We start from the raw sequence: 22,246 nt of genomic DNA on the forward strand, positions 1-22,246 counted from the left end.
CGAAATTCCCAAATTATCCCCAAAAATCCCCAAAATCCCCAAATCCCGCCCTTGGCCGCCCCCCCAAAATCCCTCCCAGCCCCCGATTTCCCCATTCCCAGCAGGATTTTGGGCCCATTTCTCCCGATTTTGGGCCGATTTCTCCCAATTTTGGGCCAATTTCTCCCAATTTTGGGCCAATTTCTCCCAATTTTGGGCCAATTTCTCCCGATTTTGGGCCCATTTCTCCCGATTTTGGGCCCATTTCTCCCGATTTTGGGCCGATTTCTCCCAATTTTGGGCTCATTTCTCCGTTTTTTGGGCTCATTTCTCCCAATTTTGGGCTAATTTCTCCCAATTTTGGGCCAATTTCTCATGATTTTGGGCCGATTTCTCATGATTTTGGGCCGATTTCTCCCGATTTTGGGCCGATTTCTCCCGATTTTGGGCCGATTTCTCCCAATTTTGGGCCGATTTCTCCCAGTTTTGGGCCGATTTCTCCCAGTTTTGGGCCGATTTATCTCATTTTTGGGCTGATTTCTCCCAATTTTGGGCTGATTTCTACAATTTTTGGGGTAATTTATCCCTATTTTGGGCTGATTTCTTCCAATTTTGGTGTGATTTATCCCGATTTCCCCATTCCCAGCGGGATTTTGGGCTGATTTATCCCGATTTTGGGCTGATTTACCCCGATTTTGGGCTGATTTATCCCAAGTTCCCCATTCACAGTGGAATTTTGGGCTGATTTATCCCAATTTTGGGCTCCTTCATCCCCGTTTTCCCATTCCCAGCAGGATTTTGGGCTGATTTCTCCCAATTTTGGGCTCGTTTATCCCAATTTTGGGCTGATTTATCCCAATTTCCCCATTCCCAGCGGGGTTTTGGGCTGATTTCTCCTGATTTTGGACTCGTTTATCCCAATTTTGGGCTGATTTCTCCAATTTTTGGGCTGATTTCTCCCGATTTCTCCATTCCCAGCTGGATTTTGGGCTGATTCCTCCCAGTTTTGGGCTGATTTCTCGCAGTTTTGGGCTGATTTCTCCCAATTTCCCCATTCCCAGCAGGATTTTGGGCTGATTGCTCTGATTTTGGGGCTGATTTCTACCGTTTTTGGGCTGATTTCCTCCAATTTCCCCATTCCCAGCTGCATTTGGGGCTGATTCCTCCCAATTTTGGGCCGATTTCTCCCAATTTCCCCATTCCCAGCTGCATTTTGGGCTCACTCCTCCCATTTTTGGGCTGATTTGACCCATTTTTGGGCTCGTTTTTTCCCTCTTTTCCCCATTTCCCCCATTTCCAATCTGATTTCTCCCATTTTGGGGCCGCTCCATTCCATTTCCCCCATTCCTGGGTGCATTTCCGATGCCATTTTCCCCTTTTCCTCCCATTTTCCCCTTTTCTTCCCATTTTCCCCTTTTTCCCTCTGAATTTTCCCCTTTTCTCTCCCATTTTGTCCATTTTCTCTCTGATTTTGCCCTTTTTCCCTCTGATTTTGCCCATTTTCACCGCTTTTCCCCTCATTTTCCCCCTTTCCCTTACAATTTTGCCCATTTTCATTCTGATTTTCCCTCTTTTCCCTCTGTTTTTACCCATTTCTCCTCCCATTTCCCCCTTCCCCCCCATTTTGCCCGGTTTCCCCCCTTTTCCCCCCGTTTTCCCCCCTTTTCCTCCCATTTTGCCCATTTTTGCTCTGGTTTTACCCATTTCCCCTCCCATTTTTCCCGTTTTCCCCCTTTTCCTCCCATTTTCCCCTTTCCCCTCTGTTTTGCCCATTTTTCCCCCTTTTTTCACCCCATTTTCCCCCCTTTTCCCCATTTCCCCCTCACATTCTCCCCTTTCCCCTTTGTTTTTATCCATTTTCCCCCCTTTTCCCCCCATTTCCCCCTTTCTCCCCCATGTTCCCCCTTTCCCCTCTGCTTTTCCCATTTTTGCCCATTTTTTCCCCCTTTTTTCACCTCATTTTCCCCCTTTCCTCCCATTTTCCCCCTTTCTCCTCGGTTTTTCCCACTTTTCCCCCTTTTCACCCCATTTTTCCCCATTTTCCCCTTTCCCCCTCCATTTCCCCTCTGCTTTTCCCTATTTCCCCTCTGATTTCCCCCTTCCCCCTCCCTTTTTGCCCATTTTCCCCCTTTTTCACCCCAAATTTCCCATTTCCCCCCCATTCCCCCCCCATTTTCCCTCTGGTTTTTCTCATTTCCTCTCCGTTTTTACCCCAAATTTCCCCCTTTTCCCCCCCATTTCCCCTCTGCTTTTCTTTATTTCTCCTCTGATTTCCCCCTTCCCCCTCCCTTTTTGCTCATTTTCCCCCCTTTTCACCCCAAATTTCCCCCTTTTCTCCCCATTTCCCCCCTTTTCCTCCCCATTTCCCCTCTGATTTCCCCCTTCCTTTTTGCCCATTTTCCCCCCTTTTCACCCCAAATTTCCCCTTCCTCCCCATTTCCCCTCTGCTTTGCCCCATTTCCCCTCTGATTTCCCCCTTCCCTCTCCCTTTTTGCTCATTTTCCCCCCTTTTCACCCCAAATTTCCCGCTTTTCTCCCCATTTCCCCCCTTTTCCCCTCTGATTTCCCCCTTCCTTTTTGCCCGTTTTCCCCCCTTTTCACCCCAAATTTCCCCATTTTCCCCCCCATTTCCCCTCTGCTTTGCCCCATTTCCCCTCTGATTTCCCCCTTCCCCCTCCCTTTTTGCCCGTTTTCCCCCCTTTTCACCCCAAATTTCCCCCTTTTCTCCCCTTTCCCCCCCATTTCCCCTCTGATTTCCCCCTTCCCCCTCCCTTTTTGCCCATTTTCCCCCCTTTTCACCCCAAATTTCCCCTTCCTCCCCATTTCCCCTCTACTTTGCCCCATTTCCCCTCTGATTTCCCCCTTCCCCCTCCCTTTTTGCTCATTTTCCCCCCTTTTCTCCCCAAATTTCCCCCTTTTCTCCCCATTTCCCCCCTTTTCCCCCCCATTTCCCCTCTGATTTCCCCCTTCCTTTTTGCCCATTTTCCCCCCTTTTCTCCCCAAATTTCCCCCCTTTTCCCCCCCATTTCCCCTCTGATTTCCCCCTTCCTTTTTGCCCATTTTCCCCCCTTTTCACCCCAAATTTCCCCCCTTTCCCCCCCCATTTCCCCTCTGATTTCCCCCTTCCCCCTCCCTTTTTGCTCATTTTCCCCCCTTTTCACCCCAAATCTCCCCATTTCCCCTCTGATTTCCCTCTTCCCCCTCCCTTTTTTGCCGTTTTCCCCCTTTTTCACCCCAAATTTCCCCCTTTTCCAGGTTACACGGCTCCGGCGGCTCCTCCCTCCTACGGCTCCGGCGGCTTCGGCTCCGGCCAGAGCTCCCAGGGCTCCTACGGCCAGAGCTCCTCCTACCCGGGCTACTCACAGCCCCCGGCCGCTGCCTCGGCCTCAGGGAGGTGAGGGAGCCTCGTTAATTACCGCTAATTAATGGCTGATCGTTAATGACCCAGCTCAGCCCCGAACCAGGAACTCCCAGTAACTCCCAGTAACTCCCAGTAACCCCAGAGCTCCTCCTACCCGGGCTACTCACAGCCCCCGGCCGCTGCCTCGGCCTCAGGGAGGTGAGGGAGCCTCATTAATTACCGCTAATTAACGGCTGATGGTTAATGACCCAGCTCAGCCCCGAACCAGGAACTCCCAGTAACTCCCAGTAACTCCCAGTAACCCCAGAGCTCCTCCTACCCGGGCTACTCACAGCCCCCGGCCGCTGCCTCGGCCTCAGGGAGGTGAGGGAGCCTCATTAATTACCGCTAATTAATGATTGATGGTTAATGACCCAGCTCAGCCCCGAACCAGGAACTCCCAGTAACTCCCAGTAACTCCCAGTAACCCCAGAGCTCCTCCTACCCGGGCTACTCGCAGCTGGGGGGGTTGGTGTTAATGAATTCATTAATTAATTAAGCGTTAATTAGTGGTAATTATTAGGTGATCATTGGTTTATTTCATTTACGGGAAGGGCGAATGCTGGGGGGGGGGCGGTTTGGGGTGAATTCCGGGGATTTTGGGTCAATTTTTGGGTGGTTTTGGGTCAATTCCAGGGGGTTTTGGGTCTGTTTTGGGGTGAATTTCTGTGGATTTTGGGTCAATTTCGGGCGGTTTGGGGTCAATTCCGGAGGTTTTTGGGTCTGATTCTGTTTTGGGGTGAATTCTGTGGATTTTGGGTCAATTCTGGGTGGTTTGGGGTCAATTCCAGAGGTTTTTGGGTCTGATTCTGTTTTGGGGTGAATTCTGTGGATTTTGGGTCAATTCTGGGTGGTTTGGGGTCAATTCCGGGGGTTTTTGGGTCTGATTGCATTTTGAGGTGAATTCCGGGGATTTTGGGTCAATTCTGGTGGTTTTTGGGTCTAATTCCATTTTGGGGTGAATTCCATGGATTTTGGGTCAATTCTGGCGGTTTTGGGTCAATTCCGGGGGTTTTTGGGTCTGATTCTGTTTTGGGGTGAATTCTGTGGATTTTGGGTCAATTCTGGGTGGTTTGGGGTCAATTCCGGGGGTTTTTGGGTCTGATTGCATTTTGAGGTGAATTCCGGGGATTTTGGGTCAATTCTGGCGGTTTTTGGGTCTAATTCCATGTTGGGTCAATTCTGGGCATTTTGACCAATTCCTTGCTGATTTTGGGTCCGATTCTGTGGCTTTTGGGTGGTTTTCGGGTGGTTTTGGGTCCATTCTGGGCGGTTTTTGGGTCAATTTTAGGGGTTTTTGGGTCTAATTGCGTTTTTAGGTGAATTCCAGGTGGTTTTGGGGTGAATTCCGGGGATTTTGGGCGAATTCCGGGCGGTTTTCGGTGAATTCTGGGTCGTTTTGACCAATTCCTGCCTCGTTTTGGCTCAAATTCCCTGTTTTTGGATGAATTTTGGGTAGTTTTGGGTGAATTCCAGACGGTTTTGGGTGAATTCCAGGCAATTTTGGGTGAATTTCAGCTCATTTTGGGTCAATTCCGTGTCCTTTTGACCGATTCCTGCCTCGTTTTGCCTCTGATTCTCTGTTTTTGGGGTGAATTTCGGGTGATTTTGGGTCAATTCCAGCTCATTTTGGGTCAATGCCGGGTCCTTTTGACCGATCCCTGCCTCGTTTTGGGTCTAATTCCTTGGTTTTGGGTCAATTCCCTGTTTTTGGGTCAATTCCAGCTCGTTTTGGGTCAATTCTGTGTCACGTTGACGGATTCCTGCCTCTTTTTGCCTTTAATTCCCTGGGTTTGGGGTGAATTCCAGGTGGTTTTCGGTGAATTCCGGCTCATTTTGGGTCGATTCCGGCTCGTTTTGGGTCAATTCCTGCCTCATTTTGAGCAATTCCTGCCTCGTTTTGCCTGTAATTCCCTGTTTTTGGGTGAATTCCGGGTGATTTTGGGTCAATTCCAGCTCATTTTGAGTCAATTCCGTGTCCTTTTGACCAATTCCTGCCTCGTTTTGCCTCTAATTCCCTGTTTTTGGGTCAATTCTGGCTCATTTTGGGTCAGTTCCGTGTCCTTTTGACTGATCCCTGCCTCGTTTTGCCTCTAGTTCCCTGTTTTTGGGTCAATTCCGGGTGGTTTTGGGTCAATTCCGGCTTGTTTTGGGTCAATTTGCATCTTTTTGACCGATTCCTGCCTTGTTTTGCCTCTAATTCCCTGTTTTTGGGTGAATTCCGGGCGGTTTTGGGTAAATTCCGGGTGGTTTTGGGTGAATTCCGGCTCATTTTGGGTCAATTCCATGTCCTTTTGACCGATCCCTGCCTCGTTTTGGCTCTAATTCCCTGTTTTTGGGTGAATTCCGGGTGGTTTTGGTTCATTTTGGGTAAATTTCGGGTGAATTCCGGGCAGTTTTGGGTGAATTCCAGGCGTTTTTGGGTGAAATCCGGGTGATTTCGGGTCAATTCCGGGTGGTTTTGGGTCAATTCTGTGTCCTTTTGACCGATTCCTGCCTCGTTTTTGCTCTGATTCCCTGGTCTTGGGTCCCATTCCAGGGGTTTTTGGGTGAATTCCGGGCGGTTTTGGGTGAATTCCAGCTCATTTTGGGTCAATTCCGTGTCCTTTTGACCGATCCCTGCCTCGTTTTGCCTCTAATTCCCTGGTTTTGGGTCAATTCCGGGCAGTTTTGGGTCAATTCTGGCTCATTTTGGGTCAATTCCGTGTCCTTTTGACCCATCCCTGCCTCATTTTGCCTCTAATTCCCTGGTTTTTTGGGTGAAATCCGGGTGGTTTGGGGTCAATTCCAGGCAATTTTGCGTCAATTCTGGCTCAATTTGGGTCAATTCCGGGTCCTTTTGACCCATCCCTGCCTCGTTTTGGGTTTAATTCCCTGCTTTTTGGCTCCATTCCCTCTTTTCCCAGCTATGGCAGCGGCTCCGGCAGCTCCAGCTACGGCCAGGCCCCGAGCGGGGGCTACAACCAGCAGCAGAGCGGGGGCTACAACCAGCAGAGCTACAGCCAGCAGTCGTCCTACAACCCCCCCCCCAGCTACAGCCAGCAGGGCCAGTACAGCTCCGGCGGCTGTGAGTGCAATCCCGGGGTTTTGGGGCGAAATCCGCCGATTTTGGGCAAAATCGGGAGCAAAATCGGCCAAATTTGGGGTGAAATCGAGGGGATTTGGGGGGATTTGGGGTGGGAACAGTCGTCCTACAACCCCCCCCCCCAGCTACAGCCAGCGGGGCCAGTACAGCTCCGGCGGCTGTGAGTGCAATCCCGGGGTTTTGGGGTGAAATCCGCCGATTTTGGGCAAAATCGGGAGTAAAATCGGCCAAATTTGGGGTGAAATCGAGGGGATTTGGGGGGGTTTGGGGTGGGAACAGTCGTCCTACAACCCCCCCCCCAGCTACAGCCAGCAGGGCCAGTACAGCTCCGGCGGCTGTGAGTGCAATCCCGGGGTTTTGGGGCGAAATCCGCCGATTTTGGGCAAAATCGGGAGCAAAATCGGCCGAAATTGGGGATTTTGGGGTGGAATTCGAGGGGGTTTGGGGTGGGAACAGTCGTCCTACAACCCCCCCCCCAGCTACAGCCAGCAGGGCCAGTACAGCTCCGGCAGCTGTGAGTGCAATCCCGGGGTTTTGGGGCGAAATCCGCCGATTTTGGGCAAAATCGGGAGCAAAATCGGCCAAATTTGGGGTGAAATCGAGGGGATTTGGGGGGATTTGGGGTGGGAACAGTCGTCCTACAACCCCCCCTCCGGCTACAGGCAGCAGGGCCAGTACAGCTCCGGCGGCTGTGAGTGCAATCCCGGGGTTTTGGGGCGAAATCTGCCGATTTTGGGCAAAATCGGGAGCAAAATCGGCAAAATTTGGGGTGAAATCGAGGGGATTTGGGGGGGTTTGGGGTGGGAACAGTCGTTCTACAACCCCCCCCCCCAGCTACAGGCAGTAGGGTCAGTACAGCTCCGGCGGCTGTGAGTGCAATCCCGGGGTTTTGGGGCGAAATCTGCCGATTTTGGGCAAAATCGGGAGCAAAATCGGCCAAATTTGGGGTGAAATCGAGGGGATTTGGGGGGGTTTGGGGTGGGAACAGTCGTCCTACAACCCCCCCCCCCAGCTACAGGCAACGGGGCCAGTATAGCTCCGGCGGCTGTGAGTGCAGTCCCGGGATTTTGGGGCGAAATCCGCCGATTTTGGGCAAAATCGGGAGCAAAATCGGCCGAAATTTGGGGGTTTGGGGTGGAATTCCAGGGATTTGGGGTGGGAACAGTCGTCCTACAACCCCCCCCAGCTACAGGCAACGGGGCTGGGACAGCTCTGGGGGATGGGAGTGATCCCAGGAAAAATTTTGGGATTTTGGGGCGAAATCGGCAAATTTTGGGCAAAATTGGGAGCAAAATTGGCCAAAATTGGAGTGAAATGGAGGGGATTTGGGGTGAGAATTTGGGATTTGGGTTTTCCTATGAGCACCCACGAGCAAGAGCTGCAGGGTCAGGGCAGCTCTGGGGGATGGGAGTGGAATTCCTTAAAAATCCTGGGATTTTGGGGTAAAATCCACAGATTTTGGGCAAAATCGGGAGCAAAATCGGCCAAATTTGGGATGAAATCGAGGGGATTTTGAGGTGGAATCCTTGAAAATGGAGGCAGAGCTGGGCAGTTTTGGGGCAGAATTCACCGGCTTTGGGGTCTGGGATGGAATCACCCGAATTTCCTTCAGAATCCCTCAGATTTGGGGCAGAATTCCCTGGAATTTGGGGCAGAATTGGGTGAAATCCCCTTGGATTTGGGACAAAATCAGCCCCGTTTGGGCTGAAATCCTCGGATTTTAGCGCAGAATGCCCCGGGTTTTTCTCACCGTTCCCGATTTTCCCAATTCCCCAATTTTTTCCCTCTTTTTTTCCCAGCCAACAGCTCTGGGCAGGACCTGTTGGATTTGGGGCAGAATTGGGTGAAATCGCCTTGGATTTGGGACAAAATCAGCCCCGTTTGGGCCAAGATTTTGTGATTTTAGTGCAGAATTCCCTGAATTTTGTTCCATTTTTCCCAATTCCTGCTGTTTTCCCTCATTTCCATCCAGTGGAATCTTAGATTTGGGGCAAAATCCCCTTGGATTTGGGGCAGAACCCCTCAGATTCGGGGCAGAATTGGGTGAAATCCCCTTGGATTTGGGACAAAATCAGCCCCGTTTAGGCCAAAATCTCTGGATTTTAGCGCAGAATTCCCCAGATTTTGGTCCAAATTCCCGCTTTTCCTAATTCCTGCTGTTTCCCTCATTTCCATCCAGTGGAATCTTGGATTTGGGGCAGAAATGAGCAAAATCCCCTTGGATTTGGGACAAAATCAGCCCCGTTTGGGCTGAAATCCTCGGATTTTAGCGCAGAATGCCCCGGGTTTTTCTCACCGTTCCCGATTTTCCCGATTCCCCAATTTTTTCCCTCTTTTCCATCCAGTGGAATCTTGGATTTGGGGCAGAATTGGGTGAAATCCCCTTGGATTTGGGGCAGAATTGGGTGAAATCCCCTTGGATTTGGGACAAAATCAGCCCCGTTTGGGCTGAAATCCTCGGATTTTAGCGCTGAATGCCCCGGGTTTTTCTCACCGTTCCCAATTTTCCCAATTCCCCAATTTTTTCCCTCTTTTTTTCCCAGCCAACAGCTCTGGGCAGGACCTGTTGGATTTGGGGCAGAATTGGGTGAAATCGCCTTGGATTTGGGACAAAATCAGCCCCGTTTGGGCCAAGATTTTGTGATTTTAGTGCAGAATTCCCTGAATTTTGTTCCATTTTTCCCAATTCCTGCTGTTTTCCCTCATTTCCATCCAGTGGAATCTTAGATTTGGGGCAAAATCCCCTTGGATTTGGGGCAGAACCCCTCAGATTCGGGGCAGAATTGGGTGAAATCCCCTTGGATTTGGGACAAAATCAGCCCCGTTTAGGCCAAAATCTCTGGATTTTAGCGCAGAATTCCCCAGATTTTGGTCCAAATTCCCGCTTTTCCTAATTCCTGCTGTTTCCCTCATTTCCATCCAGTGGAATCTTGGATTTGGGGCAGAAATGAGCAAAATCCCCTTGGATTTGGGACAAAATCAGCCCCGTTTGGGCTGAAATCCTCGGATTTTAGCGCAGAATGCCCCGGGTTTTTCTCACCGTTCCTGATTTTCTCAATTCCCCAATTTTTTCCCTCATTTCCATCCAGTGGAATCTTGGATTTGGGGCAGAATTGGGTGAAATCCCCTCGGATTTGGGGCAGAATTGGGTGAAATCGCCTTGGATTTGGGAGAAAATCAGCCCCGTTTGGGTTGAAATCCTCGGATTTTAGCGCTGAATGCCCCGGGTTTTTCTCACCGTTCCCGATTTTCCCAATTCCCCAATTTTTTCCCTCTTTTTTCCCAGCCAACAGCTCTGGGCAGGACCTGTTGGATTTGGGGCAGAATTGGGTGAAATCGCCTTGGATTTGGGACAAAATCAGCCCCGTTTGGGCCAAGATTTTGTGATTTTAGTGCAGAATTCCCCGAATTTTGTTCCATTTTTCCCAATTCCTGCTGTTTTCCCTCATTTCCATCCAGTGCAATCTTGGATTTGGGGCAGAACCCCTTGGATTTGGGGCAGAATTGGGTGAAATCCCCTTGGATTTGGGACAAAATCAGCCCCGTTTGGGCTGAAATCCTCGGATTTTAGCGCAGAATGCCCCGGGTTTTTCTCACCGTTCCCGATTTTCCTAATTCCCCAATTTTTTCCCTCATTTCCATCCAGTGGAATGTTGGATTTGGGGCAGAACCCCTTGGATTTGGGGCAGAATTGGGTGAAATCCCCTTGGATTTGGGAGAAAATCAGCCCCGTTTGGGCTGAAATCCTCGGATTTTAGCACAGAATGCCCCGGGTTTTTCTCACCGTTCCCGATTTTCCCAATTCCCCAATTTTTTCCCTCATTTCCATCCAGTGGAATGTTGGATTCGGGGCAGAATTGGGTGAAGTCCCCTTGGATTTGGGGCAGAATTGGGTGAAATCCCCTTGGATTTGGGACAAAATCAGCCCCGTTTGGGTTGAAATCCTCGGATTTTAGCGCAGAATGCCCCGGGTTTTTCTCACCGTTCCCAATTTTCCCAATTCCTCAATTTTTTCCCTCTTTTTTTCCCAGCCAACAGCTCTGGGCAGGACCTGTTGGATTTGGGGCAGAATTGGGTGAAATCGCCTTGGATTTGGGACAAAATCAGCCCCGTTTGGGCCAAGATTTTGTGATTTTAGTGCAGAATTCCCCGAATTTTGTTCCATTTTTCCCAATTCCTGCTGTTTTCCCTCATTTCCATCCAGTGGAATCTTAGATTTGGGGCAAAATCCCCTTGGATTTGGGGCAGAACCCCTCAGATTCGGGGCAGAATTGGGTGAAATCCCCTCGGATTCGGGCCAAAATCCGCCCTATTTATACCAAACCCCCCAAATTTTAGCGCAGAATTCCCCGGGTTTTTCTCACCGTTCCCGATTTTCCCAATTCCTGCTGTTTTCCCTCATTTCCATCCAGTGGAATGTTGGATTCGGGGCAGAATTGGGTGAAATCCCCTTGGATTTGGGACAAAATCAGCCCCGTTTGGGCTGAAATCCTCGGATTTTAGCGCAGAATGCCCCGGGTTTTTCTCACCGTTCCCGATTTTCCCAATTCCCCAATTTTTTCCCTCATTTCCATCCAGTGGAATGTTGGATTTGGGGCAGAATTGGGTGAAATCCCCTTGGATTTGGGGCAGAATTGGGTGAAATCCCCTTGGATTTGGGACAAAATCAGCCCCGTTTGGGCTGAAATCCTCGGATTTTAGCGCTGAATGCCCCGGGTTTTTCTCACCGTTCCCAATTTTCCCAATTCCCCAATTTTTTCCCTCTTTTTTTCCCAGCCAACAGCTCTGGGCAGGACCTGTTGGATTTGGGGCAGAATTGGGTGAAATCGCCTTGGATTTGGGACAAAATCAGCCCCGTTTGGGCCAAGATTTTGTGATTTTAGTGCAGAATTCCCTGAATTTTGTTCCATTTTTCCCAATTCCTGCTGTTTTCCCTCATTTCCATCCAGTGGAATCTTAGATTTGGGGCAAAATCCCCTTGGATTTGGGGCAGAACCCCTCAGATTCGGGGCAGAATTGGGTGAAATCCCCTTGGATTTGGGACAAAATCAGCCCCGTTTAGGCCAAAATCTCTGGATTTTAGCGCAGAATTCCCCAGATTTTGGTCCAAATTCCCGCTTTTCCTAATTCCTGCTGTTTCCCTCATTTCCATCCAGTGGAATCTTGGATTTGGGGCAGAAATGAGCAAAATCCCCTTGGATTTGGGACAAAATCAGCCCCGTTTGGGCTGAAATCCTCGGATTTTAGCGCAGAATGCCCCGGGTTTTTCTCACCGTTCCTGATTTTCTCAATTCCCCAATTTTTTCCCTCATTTCCATCCAGTGGAATCTTGGATTTGGGGCAGAATTGGGTGAAATCCCCTCGGATTTGGGGCAGAATTGGGTGAAATCGCCTTGGATTTGGGAGAAAATCAGCCCCGTTTGGGTTGAAATCCTCGGATTTTAGCGCTGAATGCCCCGGGTTTTTCTCACCGTTCCCGATTTTCCCAATTCCCCAATTTTTTCCCTCTTTTTTCCCAGCCAACAGCTCTGGGCAGGACCTGTTGGATTTGGGGCAGAATTGGGTGAAATCGCCTTGGATTTGGGACAAAATCAGCCCCGTTTGGGCCAAGATTTTGTGATTTTAGTGCAGAATTCCCCGAATTTTGTTCCATTTTTCCCAATTCCTGCTGTTTTCCCTCATTTCCATCCAGTGCAATCTTGGATTTGGGGCAGAACCCCTTGGATTTGGGGCAGAATTGGGTGAAATCCCCTTGGATTTGGGACAAAATCAGCCCCGTTTGGGCTGAAATCCTCGGATTTTAGCGCAGAATGCCCCGGGTTTTTCTCACCGTTCCCGATTTTCCCAATTCCCCAATTTTTTCCCTCATTTCCATCCAGTGGAATGTTGGATTTGGGGCAGAATTGGGTGAAATCCCCTCAGATTTGGGGCAGAATTGGGTGAAATCCCCTTGGATTTGGGACAAAATCAGCCCCGTTTGGGTTGAAATCCTTGGATTTTAGCGCAGAATGCCCCGGGTTTTTTCTCACCGTTCCCGATTTTCCCGATTCCCCAATTTTTTCCCTCATTTCCATCCAGTGGAATGTTGGATTTGGGGCAGAACCCCTTGGATTTGGGGCAGAATTGGGTGAAATCCCCTTGGATTTGGGGCAGAATTGGGTGAAATCCCCTTGGATTTGGGAGAAAATCAGCCCCGTTTGGGCTGAAATCCTCGGATTTTAGCACAGAATGCCCCGGGTTTTTCTCACCGTTCCCGATTTTCCCAATTCCCCAATTTTTTCCCTCATTTCCATCCAGTGGAATGTTGGATTCGGGGCAGAATTGGGTGAAGTCCCCTTGGATTTGGGGCAGAATTGGGTGAAATCCCCTTGGATTTGGGAGAAAATCAGCCCCGTTTGGGTTGAAATCCTCGGATTTTAGCGCAGAATGCCCCGGGTTTTTCTCACCGTTCCCGATTTTCCCAATTCCCCAATTTTTTCCCTCATTTCCATCCAGTGGAATGTTGGATTCGGGGCAGAATTGGGTGAAGTCCCCTTGGATTTGGGGCAGAATTGGGTGAAATCCCCTTGGATTTGGGAGAAAATCAGCCCCGTTTGGGTTGAAATCCTCGGATTTTAGCGCAGAATGCCCCGGGTTTTTCTCACCGTTCCCGATTTTCCCAATTCCCCAATTTTTTCCCTCTTTTTTTCCCAGCCAACAGCTACGGGCAGGACCTGTTGGATTTGGGGCAGAATTGGGTGAAATCGCCTTGGATTTGGGACAAAATCAGCCCCGTTTGGGCCAAGATTTTGTGATTTTAGTGCAGAATTCCCCGAATTTTGTTCCATTTTTCCCAATTCCTGCTGTTTTCCCTCATTTCCATCCAGTGGAATCTTAGATTTGGGGCAAAATCCCCTTGGATTTGGGGCAGAATTGGGTGAAATCCCCTTGGATTTGGGGCAGAATTGGGTGAAATCCCCTTGGATTCGGGCCAAAATCCGCCCCATTTATACCAAACCCCCCAAATTTTAGCGCAGAATTCCCCAGATTTTTCTCACCGTTCCCGATTTTCCCAATTCCTGCTGTTTTCCCTCATTTCCATCCAGTGGAATCTTGGATTTGGGGCAGAACCCCTTGGATTTGGGGCAGAATTGGGTGAAATCCCCTTGGATTCGGGACAAAATCAGCCCCGTTTGGGCTGAAATCCTCGGATTTTAGCGCAGAATGCCCCCGGTTTTTCTCACCATTCCCGATTTTCCCAATTCCCCAATTTTTTCCCTCATTTCCATCCAGTGGAATCTTGGATTTGGGGCAGAATTGGGTGAAATCCCCTCAGATTTGGGGCAGATTTGGGTGAAATCCCCTTGGATTCGGGACAAAATCAGCCCCGTTTGGGCTGAAATCCTCGGATTTTAGCGCAGAATGCCCCGGGTTTTTTCTCACCGTTCCCGATTTTCCCAATTCCTCAATTTTTTCCCTCTTTTTTTCCCAGCCAACAGCTACGGGCAGGACGGGGGTTCCCTGAGCTCGGGGGGCTACCAGGAGGCCGGCGGTGGCTACGGCTCCTCGGCCCCTCCGGAGCGGAGTCGCGGCCGCGGCTCCTTCGGCTCCCGGGGCGGCTTCGAGCGCGGCTCCCGCGGCTCCCGCGGCTCCCGCGGCGCCTCCATGGGGTAGGTACCCAAAATCCTCGGAATTTGCCCCAAAAAAAGGGGCACGGAGCCCCCTGGGGAGGCGGCGTTGTTGGGGTTGGGGGTGGGTGTGAGGTGGGGGGGGGGAATGGGGGAAAAATGGGGGGAAATGGGGAAAAGGGGAAAATGGGGAAAAAAGGGAAAAAGGGGGAAAATGGGGAAAAAGGAAAAAAAGGGAAAAGGGAAAATGGGGAAAAGGAAAAAAAGGGAAAAGGGGGAAAATGGGGAAAAAGGGAAAAAAGGGAAAATGGGGAAAAAGGGAAAATGGGGAAAAGGAAAAAAAGGGAAAAGGGGGAAAATGGGGAAAAAGGGAAAAAAAAGGGGGAAAGTGGGGAAAAGGAAAAAAATGAAGGAAAATGGGAAGAAAAGGGAAAAATGGAGAGAAAATAGGGGGGGAAAAAGAAGAAAAAATGGGAAAAAATGGGGAAAATAGGGGGAAAAATGGGGAAAAAAGGGGAAAAATGAGGTAAAATAGGGAAAAAAAAGGGGGAAAATGGGGAAAAAGGAGAAAAAAGGGAAAAAAGTGAAGGAAAAATGGGAAGAAAAAGGAGAAAAAAGGGGGAAAATGAGGTAAAATAGGGGGGAAAAAAGAAAAAATGGGGGAAAAAATGGGGAAAAAAGGGGAAAAATGAGGTAAAATAGGGGGGAAAAGGAGAAAAAATGGGGAAAAAATGGGAAAAAAGGAAAAAGGGGGAAATGGGGAAAAAGGGAAAAAATGGGAAGAAAAAGGGGGAAAATGGGGAAAAAAGGGAAAAATGAGGTAAAAAAGGGAAAATGGGGAAAATAGGGGAAAATGGGAAAAAATAGGGGAAAAAAGGGGGGAAAAATGGGCAAAAAATGTGAAAAAGGAAAAAAGGGAAAATGGGGAAAAAGGGAAAAATGAGGTAAAACGGGAAAAAATAGGAAAAAAGGGGAAATGGGGAAAAAGGAAAAATGGGAAAAAGGAAAATGGGGAAAAAGGAGAAAAAAGGAAAAAATGAAGGAAAATGGGAAAAAATGGGAAGAAAAAGGGGAAAAAAGGGGAAAAATGAGGTAAAATAGGGGAAAAAAAGAAGAAAAAATGGGAAAATAGGGAAAAAAGGGGGAAAATGGGGAAAAAAGGGGGAAAATGGGGAAAAAATGGGGGGGAAATGGGAAAAAAGGGAAAAAATGGGAAGAAAAGGGGGAAAAAAGGGGAAAAATGAGGTAAAATAGGGGGGAAAAGGGGGAAAATGTGAAAAAAAGGGGGAAGAAAGGGGAAAAATGGGGAAATGGAAAAAATGGGAAAACCAGGAAAATTTAGGGAAAAAGGGGGAAAAATGGGAAAAAATGAGGGGAAAAAATGGAGAAAAACAGGGGAAAATGAGAACAAAGGGGAAAAATGGGAAGAAATGGGGGAAAAATGGGAAAAACGAGGGAAAAAATGGAAAAAAAATGGGAAGAAATGGGGAAAAATCGGAAAAAAATGGGAGAAAAATAGGAAAAAACAGGGAAATGGGAAAAACAGGGAAATGAGGAAGAAAGGGGGGAAAATGGGAAGAAATGGGAAAAAGGGGGGAAATGGGGAAAAATAGGGGATAAAAAAGTGGAATTTTGGGGAAAATACAGGGAAAAAAGGTGGAATTTGGGGAAAAATATAGGGAAAAAATGGAATTTTGGGGGGAAAATGGGGAAAAAGTGGAAATTTTGAGAATTTCAGGAAAAAGGTGGAATTTTGGGAAAGATACGGAAAAAATTAAAGGAATGGGAGAAAATTCTGGATTTGGGGAAAAAGGGAAAAATGTTAAAAAAAGGAGAAAAAATGGGGGAAAACATGGAAAGAAAATGGGGAAAAAGGTGGAAAAGATGGGAAAGGGAAAAGTGGAATTTGGGAAAAAAATTGAAGGGAAAAACGTGGGTTTTGGGCAAAAAAAAAAAATTGGGAAGAAAAGGGGGAATTTGGGAGAAAAGGTGGGGAAAAAACCCGAAGGAAAAAAAGGTGGAAAAGTGGAAAAAAACGTGGAAGGAAAAAGGTGAATTTTGGGAAAAACACCCGAGAAAAAAAAAGGGAAAATGGTGAAATTGAGGGGAAAAAAAGGAAAAAAAAAGGGAAAAAAGAAGGTGAAATGTGGGAAAAGGTGCCAAAAATGGCAAAGAAATGGTGAAATTTGAGGGAAAACCACGGAAAAAAAACCAACCCCGGGTGCGTTTTGAGGTCACTGCAGAGAAAAATGGTTCCAAAAGGTGCAAAAATGGTGCAAAATGGTGCAAAAAGTGGATTTTGGAGGGAAAATCCGGAGGATTTGGAAGCGTTGGGATGGTTTGGAGTCGCTGGAGAGGAAATTTTGGTGTCACTGTGCTTGGAAATGGTTCAAAAGTGGCCAAAAATGGTTAAAAATGGTGAAAAGTGGGGAGAAACGGTGGAGAAATGGTTAAAAATGGTAAAAAAGGGTGAAAAAAAAAAAGGTGAAAGAGGTGGAAAAAAGGAAAATGGAAAAAAAGGGGAATGGTGGAAAAGGAAAAAAGAGAAAATGGAAAAGGAGGAAAAATGGAGAAAAAGGGGAAATGGTGAAAAAATGGAAAAAGAAAAAATGGAAAAAAAATGAGAAAAAAAAGAAAAGGGGAAATGGTAAAAACTGGAAAAAAATTGGAAAAAGGAAACAAAAGTGGTGAAAAGGTAAAAAAAGGAAAATGGAAAAAGAAAGGTAGGAAAAAGGTAAAAAAATGAGAAAAAATGGGGGGAAAAGGGAAAAATGGTCAAAAAATGGAAGAAGGAAAAAATGAGAAAAAATGGCAGAAAAAGGGGAAAATGGTAAAAAAATGGGAATTGGAAAAAAGGAAAAAAGGGGAAAGGTAAAAAAATGAAAAAGGAAAAATGAGAAAAATGGGAAAAGGAAAAATGGTAAAAAAGGGAAAACTGAGGAAAATTTGTAAAAAAGGGCAAATGGTCAAAAAATGAAAAATGGAAAAAAATGGGAATTGGAAAAAAGGAAAACGGGAAAGGTAAAAAAATGAAAAAAGGAAAAATGGGAAAATGGTAAAAAAGGGAAAAATGAGAAAAATTTGAAAATGGTCAAAAAAAGGAAAAATGAAAAAAAATGAGGAAAAAATGGGGAAAAAGTGAAAAAATGGTAAAAAACGGAAAAAATCGGAAAAAAAGAAAGGGAAGAGGTGAAAAAATGAGAAAAAATGGAGGAAAAAGGGAAAAATGGTAAAACGGAAAAAAGGGGAAAAATGAGAAAAATTTGGGAAAAGGGGGAAATGGTAAAAAAATTTAAAAATGGGGGAAAAGGGGGAAATGGTAAAAAAATGAAAAAATTTGGAAAAAAGGAAAAAAAAGTGAATAAAGGGAAAAGGTAAAAAAGTGAAAAAAAGGAAAAAATGAAAAAAAATGGGGGAAGAGGAAAAATGAGAAAAATGTGAAAAATGGAAAAGGAAAAATGAAAATAAGCAGAAATGGGGGAAAATGAGAAAAACCTGGAAAAAATGGTTAAAAACTGGAAAAAAGAGGGAAAAGGAGAAAAAAGTGCACAAAAGTGAAAAAATGGTAAAAAGGAAAAAATGGGGGAAAAAGGGAAAAATGGTTTAAAAAAAAAAATGGGGAAAAGAAACTGTAAAAAGAGGAAAAAATGGAGAAAAAGGAAAAATGGTAAAAAAAATGAAAAAAAGGAAAAATGAGAAGGGGAAAGAAAAAGGGAAAAAAATGGTAAAACAGTTTTTTTAAAAGCAAAAAAATGAGAAGTTTGAAAACAGGAAAATGGAAAAAAAATAGGGAAAAAGGGGAAAAAATGGTTTAAAAAATTCAAAAATAGAGCAAATGGTAAAAAACCCAAAAATATGGAAAAATGGGGAAAAATGAGAAAAATGGGAAAAACTGAAAAGGGAAAAAATAAGAATGAGAAAAATGGTTAAAAAATGACAAAAGAGGAAAAAGGAAAAATGGAAAAAAAATAAGAAAAAGAGAAAAAAAGGAAAAAATGTTAAAAAAGTTAAAGGAAAAATGGGGGGAAATGGAAAAAAACGGGAAAAAAAGGGAAAAGTGCAAAAAAAGAAAAAAGGCAAAGAAAAGGAAAAAATGAAAAAAGGGAAAAATGGTAAAAAATGAAAATAGAGAAATGGGAAAAAATGTTAAAAGTAGAAAAAAGGAAAAGGGAAAAAAAAGGGAAAAGTGTTAAAAAATTTTAAATGGTAAAAAAATGAAGAGAAAAAGGAAAAGGAAAAAATGAAAAAGGGGGGGAAATGGGAAAAATTAAAAATAGAAAAATGAGAAAAAATGAAAAGGGAGAAATGGTAAAAGAAAAATTTTAAATGGGAAAATGAAAGGAAAAATGAGAAAAAAATAAGAGAAAAAAGGAAAAAAGGGAAAAATGAAAAAAGGAAAAAAATGGTTAAAAAATGAAAAAATAGAGAAAAATAGGAAAAAACATTTTAAAAAAGAGAAAAATGAGAAAAAATGGGAAAAAATGGTAACAGTTTTTAAATGGAAAAAGTAAGAAAAAGGGAAAATGGTAAAAAATGAGAAGTTGAAAAGTGGTAAAAAGAGGAGAAGAAAAAATGGGCAAAAATGTAAAAAAAAAAATGGGGGAAAAAATAGAAAATGTTAAAAAATACAAAAAGGAGGAAAAACGGGAAAAAAGGGGGGAAAATGGTAAAAGAAAATTTTAAAATGGAAAAATGGTAAAAAATGAAAAAAAATGGGGAAAAATGATAAAAATGAGGGAAAAAGGAGAAAAAATGGGAAAAAATAAATGAGAAAAAAGGTACAAAAATTAAAAAAGTAGAGAAAAATGGGAAAAATGCTTAAAAAAAAAAGAAGTGGGGAAAAAAATGGTGAAAAATGAAAAGAAAAATGGGGAAAAATGAGAAAAGATAAAAAAATGAAAAAAAAAGTAAAAAAATGAGAAAAATAGAGAAAAGTAGGAAAAAATGCTTAAGAAAATGGGGAAAAAAGGGGAAAAACAGTAAAAAATGAAAAGAAAACTGTGGAAAAATCGAGAGAAAAAAATGGAAAAAAATGGTAAAAAAGAAAAATGGGAAAAAATGCTTTAAAAAAAAGAAAAAAAGGGGGAAAAGTGGTAAAAAAGGGTAAAACGAGAATACAAAAAAAGGGAAAAAAAGTCCCAAAAAAAGGTTTAAAAAATGACAAAAAAAGGGAAAAAATGGCAAAAAAACGGTAAAAAAAAGGTGAAATTGTGGTGAAATTGGGGAGGTTTTTGCCGCCGGTTTTTGGGTGGAAAAAGCAGCTTTTTGGGGCCGTGGCAGGTGAGTATTTTGGGGGGATTTTGGGGGATTTTTGTTGTGCCTGTTTGACCAACCTCTGCCTTTTGTGTGCTGCAGGTGTGAAAAAAAAAGCAGCGAAAACTCAAAATCCGCCGCTGTTTTGGGTTCAAAAAAGGCAGAAAAGGGCAAAAATGATAAATTTTCTCCAAAAATTTGCTGTAAAAACATCCAAAAATAGAACAAAAACCTCAGGGTGAGGAGGGGGTGATCCAGGAAAGGGGAAAAAGGTGAAAATTGGGGTTTTTCCCTCATTTTGGGCTGAATCCCAACCCTGCTGCGTCCAGGAGGAAAAAGCGTCGGCGGCGAGGAAAAAAAACCCCAAAAAAGCCCAAAAAAAGCCCCAAAAAACCCAAAAAAAGCCCAAAAACGTCGGATTTGCTCCCAAATGTTGGAGTTTTTCCCAAGAGGTTTTTTTTAGGCAGGGCTTCCAAAATTCCTGATTATCTTCTAATTTATCTCCTCAGCGGTGGTGAGCGTGGTGGCTTCAATAAATTCGGTGGTAAGTCCCAAAATTCGAGGTTTTGAGCCCAAAAAAAAAAAGGCAAAAAAAAGAGAAAAATTAATTTAAAAAAAAAAAAGGAATTTTTGTTGTTGTTGTTTTCTCCCGATTTTTTTTCTTTTTTTTTTTTGGTTTTATTTTGTTATTGGGTGGGAGAAAATTTTGGGGGGAAAAAAAGTTTTTCCCCTTCCAGGAGTGGAGTTGAGGTGGAAAAAAATGGGAAAAAACGGGGGAAAATGGTGGTTTTTGGTTAAAAATTGGTGGGGAAAAAGGGGGGAAAAAAAGTGATTTTTGGTTAAAAATCGGTGGAGAAAAAAGTGATTTTTGGTTCGAAATTGGTAGAGAAAAAAGTGAATTCTTGGTTAAAAAATTGGTGGGAAAAGGGAGAAAAGAAAGTGATTTTTTGGTTCAAAATTGGAAAATGATTTTTGGTTTAAAATTGGTGGAAAAGGGGGAAAAATGTGATTTTTGGTTAAAAATTGGTGGGGAAAAAGGTGATTTTTGGTTAAAAATCAGGAAAAAAGGGAAAAAAGTGATTTTTGGTTAAAAATTGGTGAGGAAAAAATGATTTTTGGTTAAAAATTGGAGAAAAAATGGGGAAAAAAGGTTATTTTTGGTTAAAAATTGGGGGAAATGGTTTTTGGTTAAAATTTGTGGAAAAAGGAAACAAAAGTGATTTCTGGTTGAAAATTGGAAAATGCTTTTTGGGTAAGATTGGTGGAAAAAGGGAGAAAAAGGTGATTTGTGGTTAAAAATGTGTGGAAAAAGGGAAAAAAGGTGATTTTTGGTTGAAAATTGGTGGAAAAAAGGGAAAAAAAGTCATTTTTGGTTAAGAACTGGTGAAGAAAGGGAAAAAAGGTGATTTTTGGTTAAAAATTGGTGAAGAAAGGGGAAAAGGTAATTTTTGGATGAAAATAAGTGGAAAAAAGGTTGAAAAAAGTGATTTTTGGTTAAAATTGGTGGAAAAAGGCGATTTTTGAGGGGAAAGAAGGGAGAAAGTGATTTTTGGTTAAACAATTGGTGGAAAAAAAGGGAAAAGGTGATTTTTGAGAGGAAAGAAGAGGAAAAAAAAGGTGCTTTTTGGTTTAAATTGGTGAAAAAGGTGATTTTTGGTTAAAATCCGTGGGAAAAGCGATTTTTAAAGGAAAAAAAGGGGGAAAAAAGTGATTTTTGGTTAAAATTGGTGAAAAAAGTGATTTTTGAGGGGAAAGAAGGGAAAAAAGGTGATTTTTTGGTTAAAATTGGTTGAAAATTGGTGGAAAAAGTGAATTTTGGGTAAAATTGGTTAAAAAAAGGGAAAAAAGGTGATTTTTGGTTAAAAAATTGGTTGAAAAAAAGAGGGGAAAAAAGGTGATTTTTGGTTAAAAACGCTGCATGTGTGGAGAAAAAAAACCAGCAGGTTTGGTGGTTTTTGGGGGAAAAGCCCCAAATCTGAGGAAGGTGGAAAGTGCCGGTGACCTCGAGGTTTTTGGTGGAATTTCTGTGGAATTTTGGTGGCAAAAAGGTGGAAAAATTCCCTAAAAAAGCAAAAAAAAAGCGACGAAAAACCTGCAGTGCACCCAAAAAACCAAAGGTTCTGCTTTGCCCAAATCCCTGAGGTTTCAGCCCATTCCAGGGGGCTTCGCTCGGTGGTTTTTTGAGGGGAAAAAACGTGGTTTGAGTGGAAATGAAAAGGAGTGGAAAATGAGGGGGAAAAAAGGAAAAAATGGGGAAAAAGGAGGAAAAAAATGAGGAAAAAATGGGAAAAAGGAGGAGAAAAACGAGGGGGAAATGAGGGAAAAATGGGAAAAAAAGGAGGAAATAATGTGAGAAAATTGTGAAAAAAATGAGGAAAAATACGAGGGAAAAAAGGGAAAAAATGAGGAAAAAGGAAAAATATGAGGAAAAAGATGAGGGGAAAAAAGGGAAAAAATGAGGAAAAATGAAGAAATGGGGAAAAGGAATAAAGGAGGAAAAAATGAGGGAAAAAGGAGAAAAAAGGAGGAAAAAATGAGGAAAAAGGAAAAAAATGAGGAAGGAAGTGAGGAAAAAAATAAAAAATGGGGAAAAAAGGAGGAAAAATGGAGAAAAAATGAGGAAAAAATGAGGAAAAAATGAAAAAAGGAAAAAATGACGAAAAAATGCGAAAAAATGCGAAAAAGGAGGAAAAAAGAGGAAAAAAGGAAAAAAGAGGAGCCTTTTTGGGGAGAAAGAGCCGGAATCGCCATCCCGGGAGGCAAAAGGTGCCAAAAAGGAGCGTCTTGGTGCCAAATTTGGGCTTTTTAGCCCCAAAACGGGGCCGGGGAGGGAGGGGGCGGGGGCGGGGTTTAATGAGGCCACGCCCCCTCATTTACATAACTTGGGGTGTTTTTTTGGTGTTTTTTTTTCCATGTTTGGCC

The 22,246-nt window shown here is 44.4% G+C and overlaps 1 protein-coding gene across 1 annotated transcript in view; it reads left to right on the forward strand.

Annotated features, from left to right (window-relative positions):
* The window catches only part of FUS (FUS RNA binding protein), a 46,726-nt gene that overhangs the window by 6,626 nt on the left and 17,854 nt on the right, over positions 1 to 22,246 (forward strand). Inside the window, exons 4-7 of the mRNA XM_082300190.1 lie at positions 3,235 to 3,373; positions 6,286 to 6,446; positions 13,936 to 14,113; positions 19,834 to 19,868. Coding sequence (XP_082156316.1) covers positions 3,235 to 3,373; positions 6,286 to 6,446; positions 13,936 to 14,113; positions 19,834 to 19,868 — 513 coding nt within the window. The remainder of the gene's footprint in view (positions 1 to 3,234; positions 3,374 to 6,285; positions 6,447 to 13,935; positions 14,114 to 19,833; positions 19,869 to 22,246) is intronic.

The sequence above is a fragment of the Coloeus monedula genome, assembly GCF_965178545.1.
Source record: "Coloeus monedula genome assembly, chromosome: 37".
Lineage (NCBI taxonomy): Eukaryota > Metazoa > Chordata > Aves > Passeriformes > Corvidae > Coloeus > Coloeus monedula.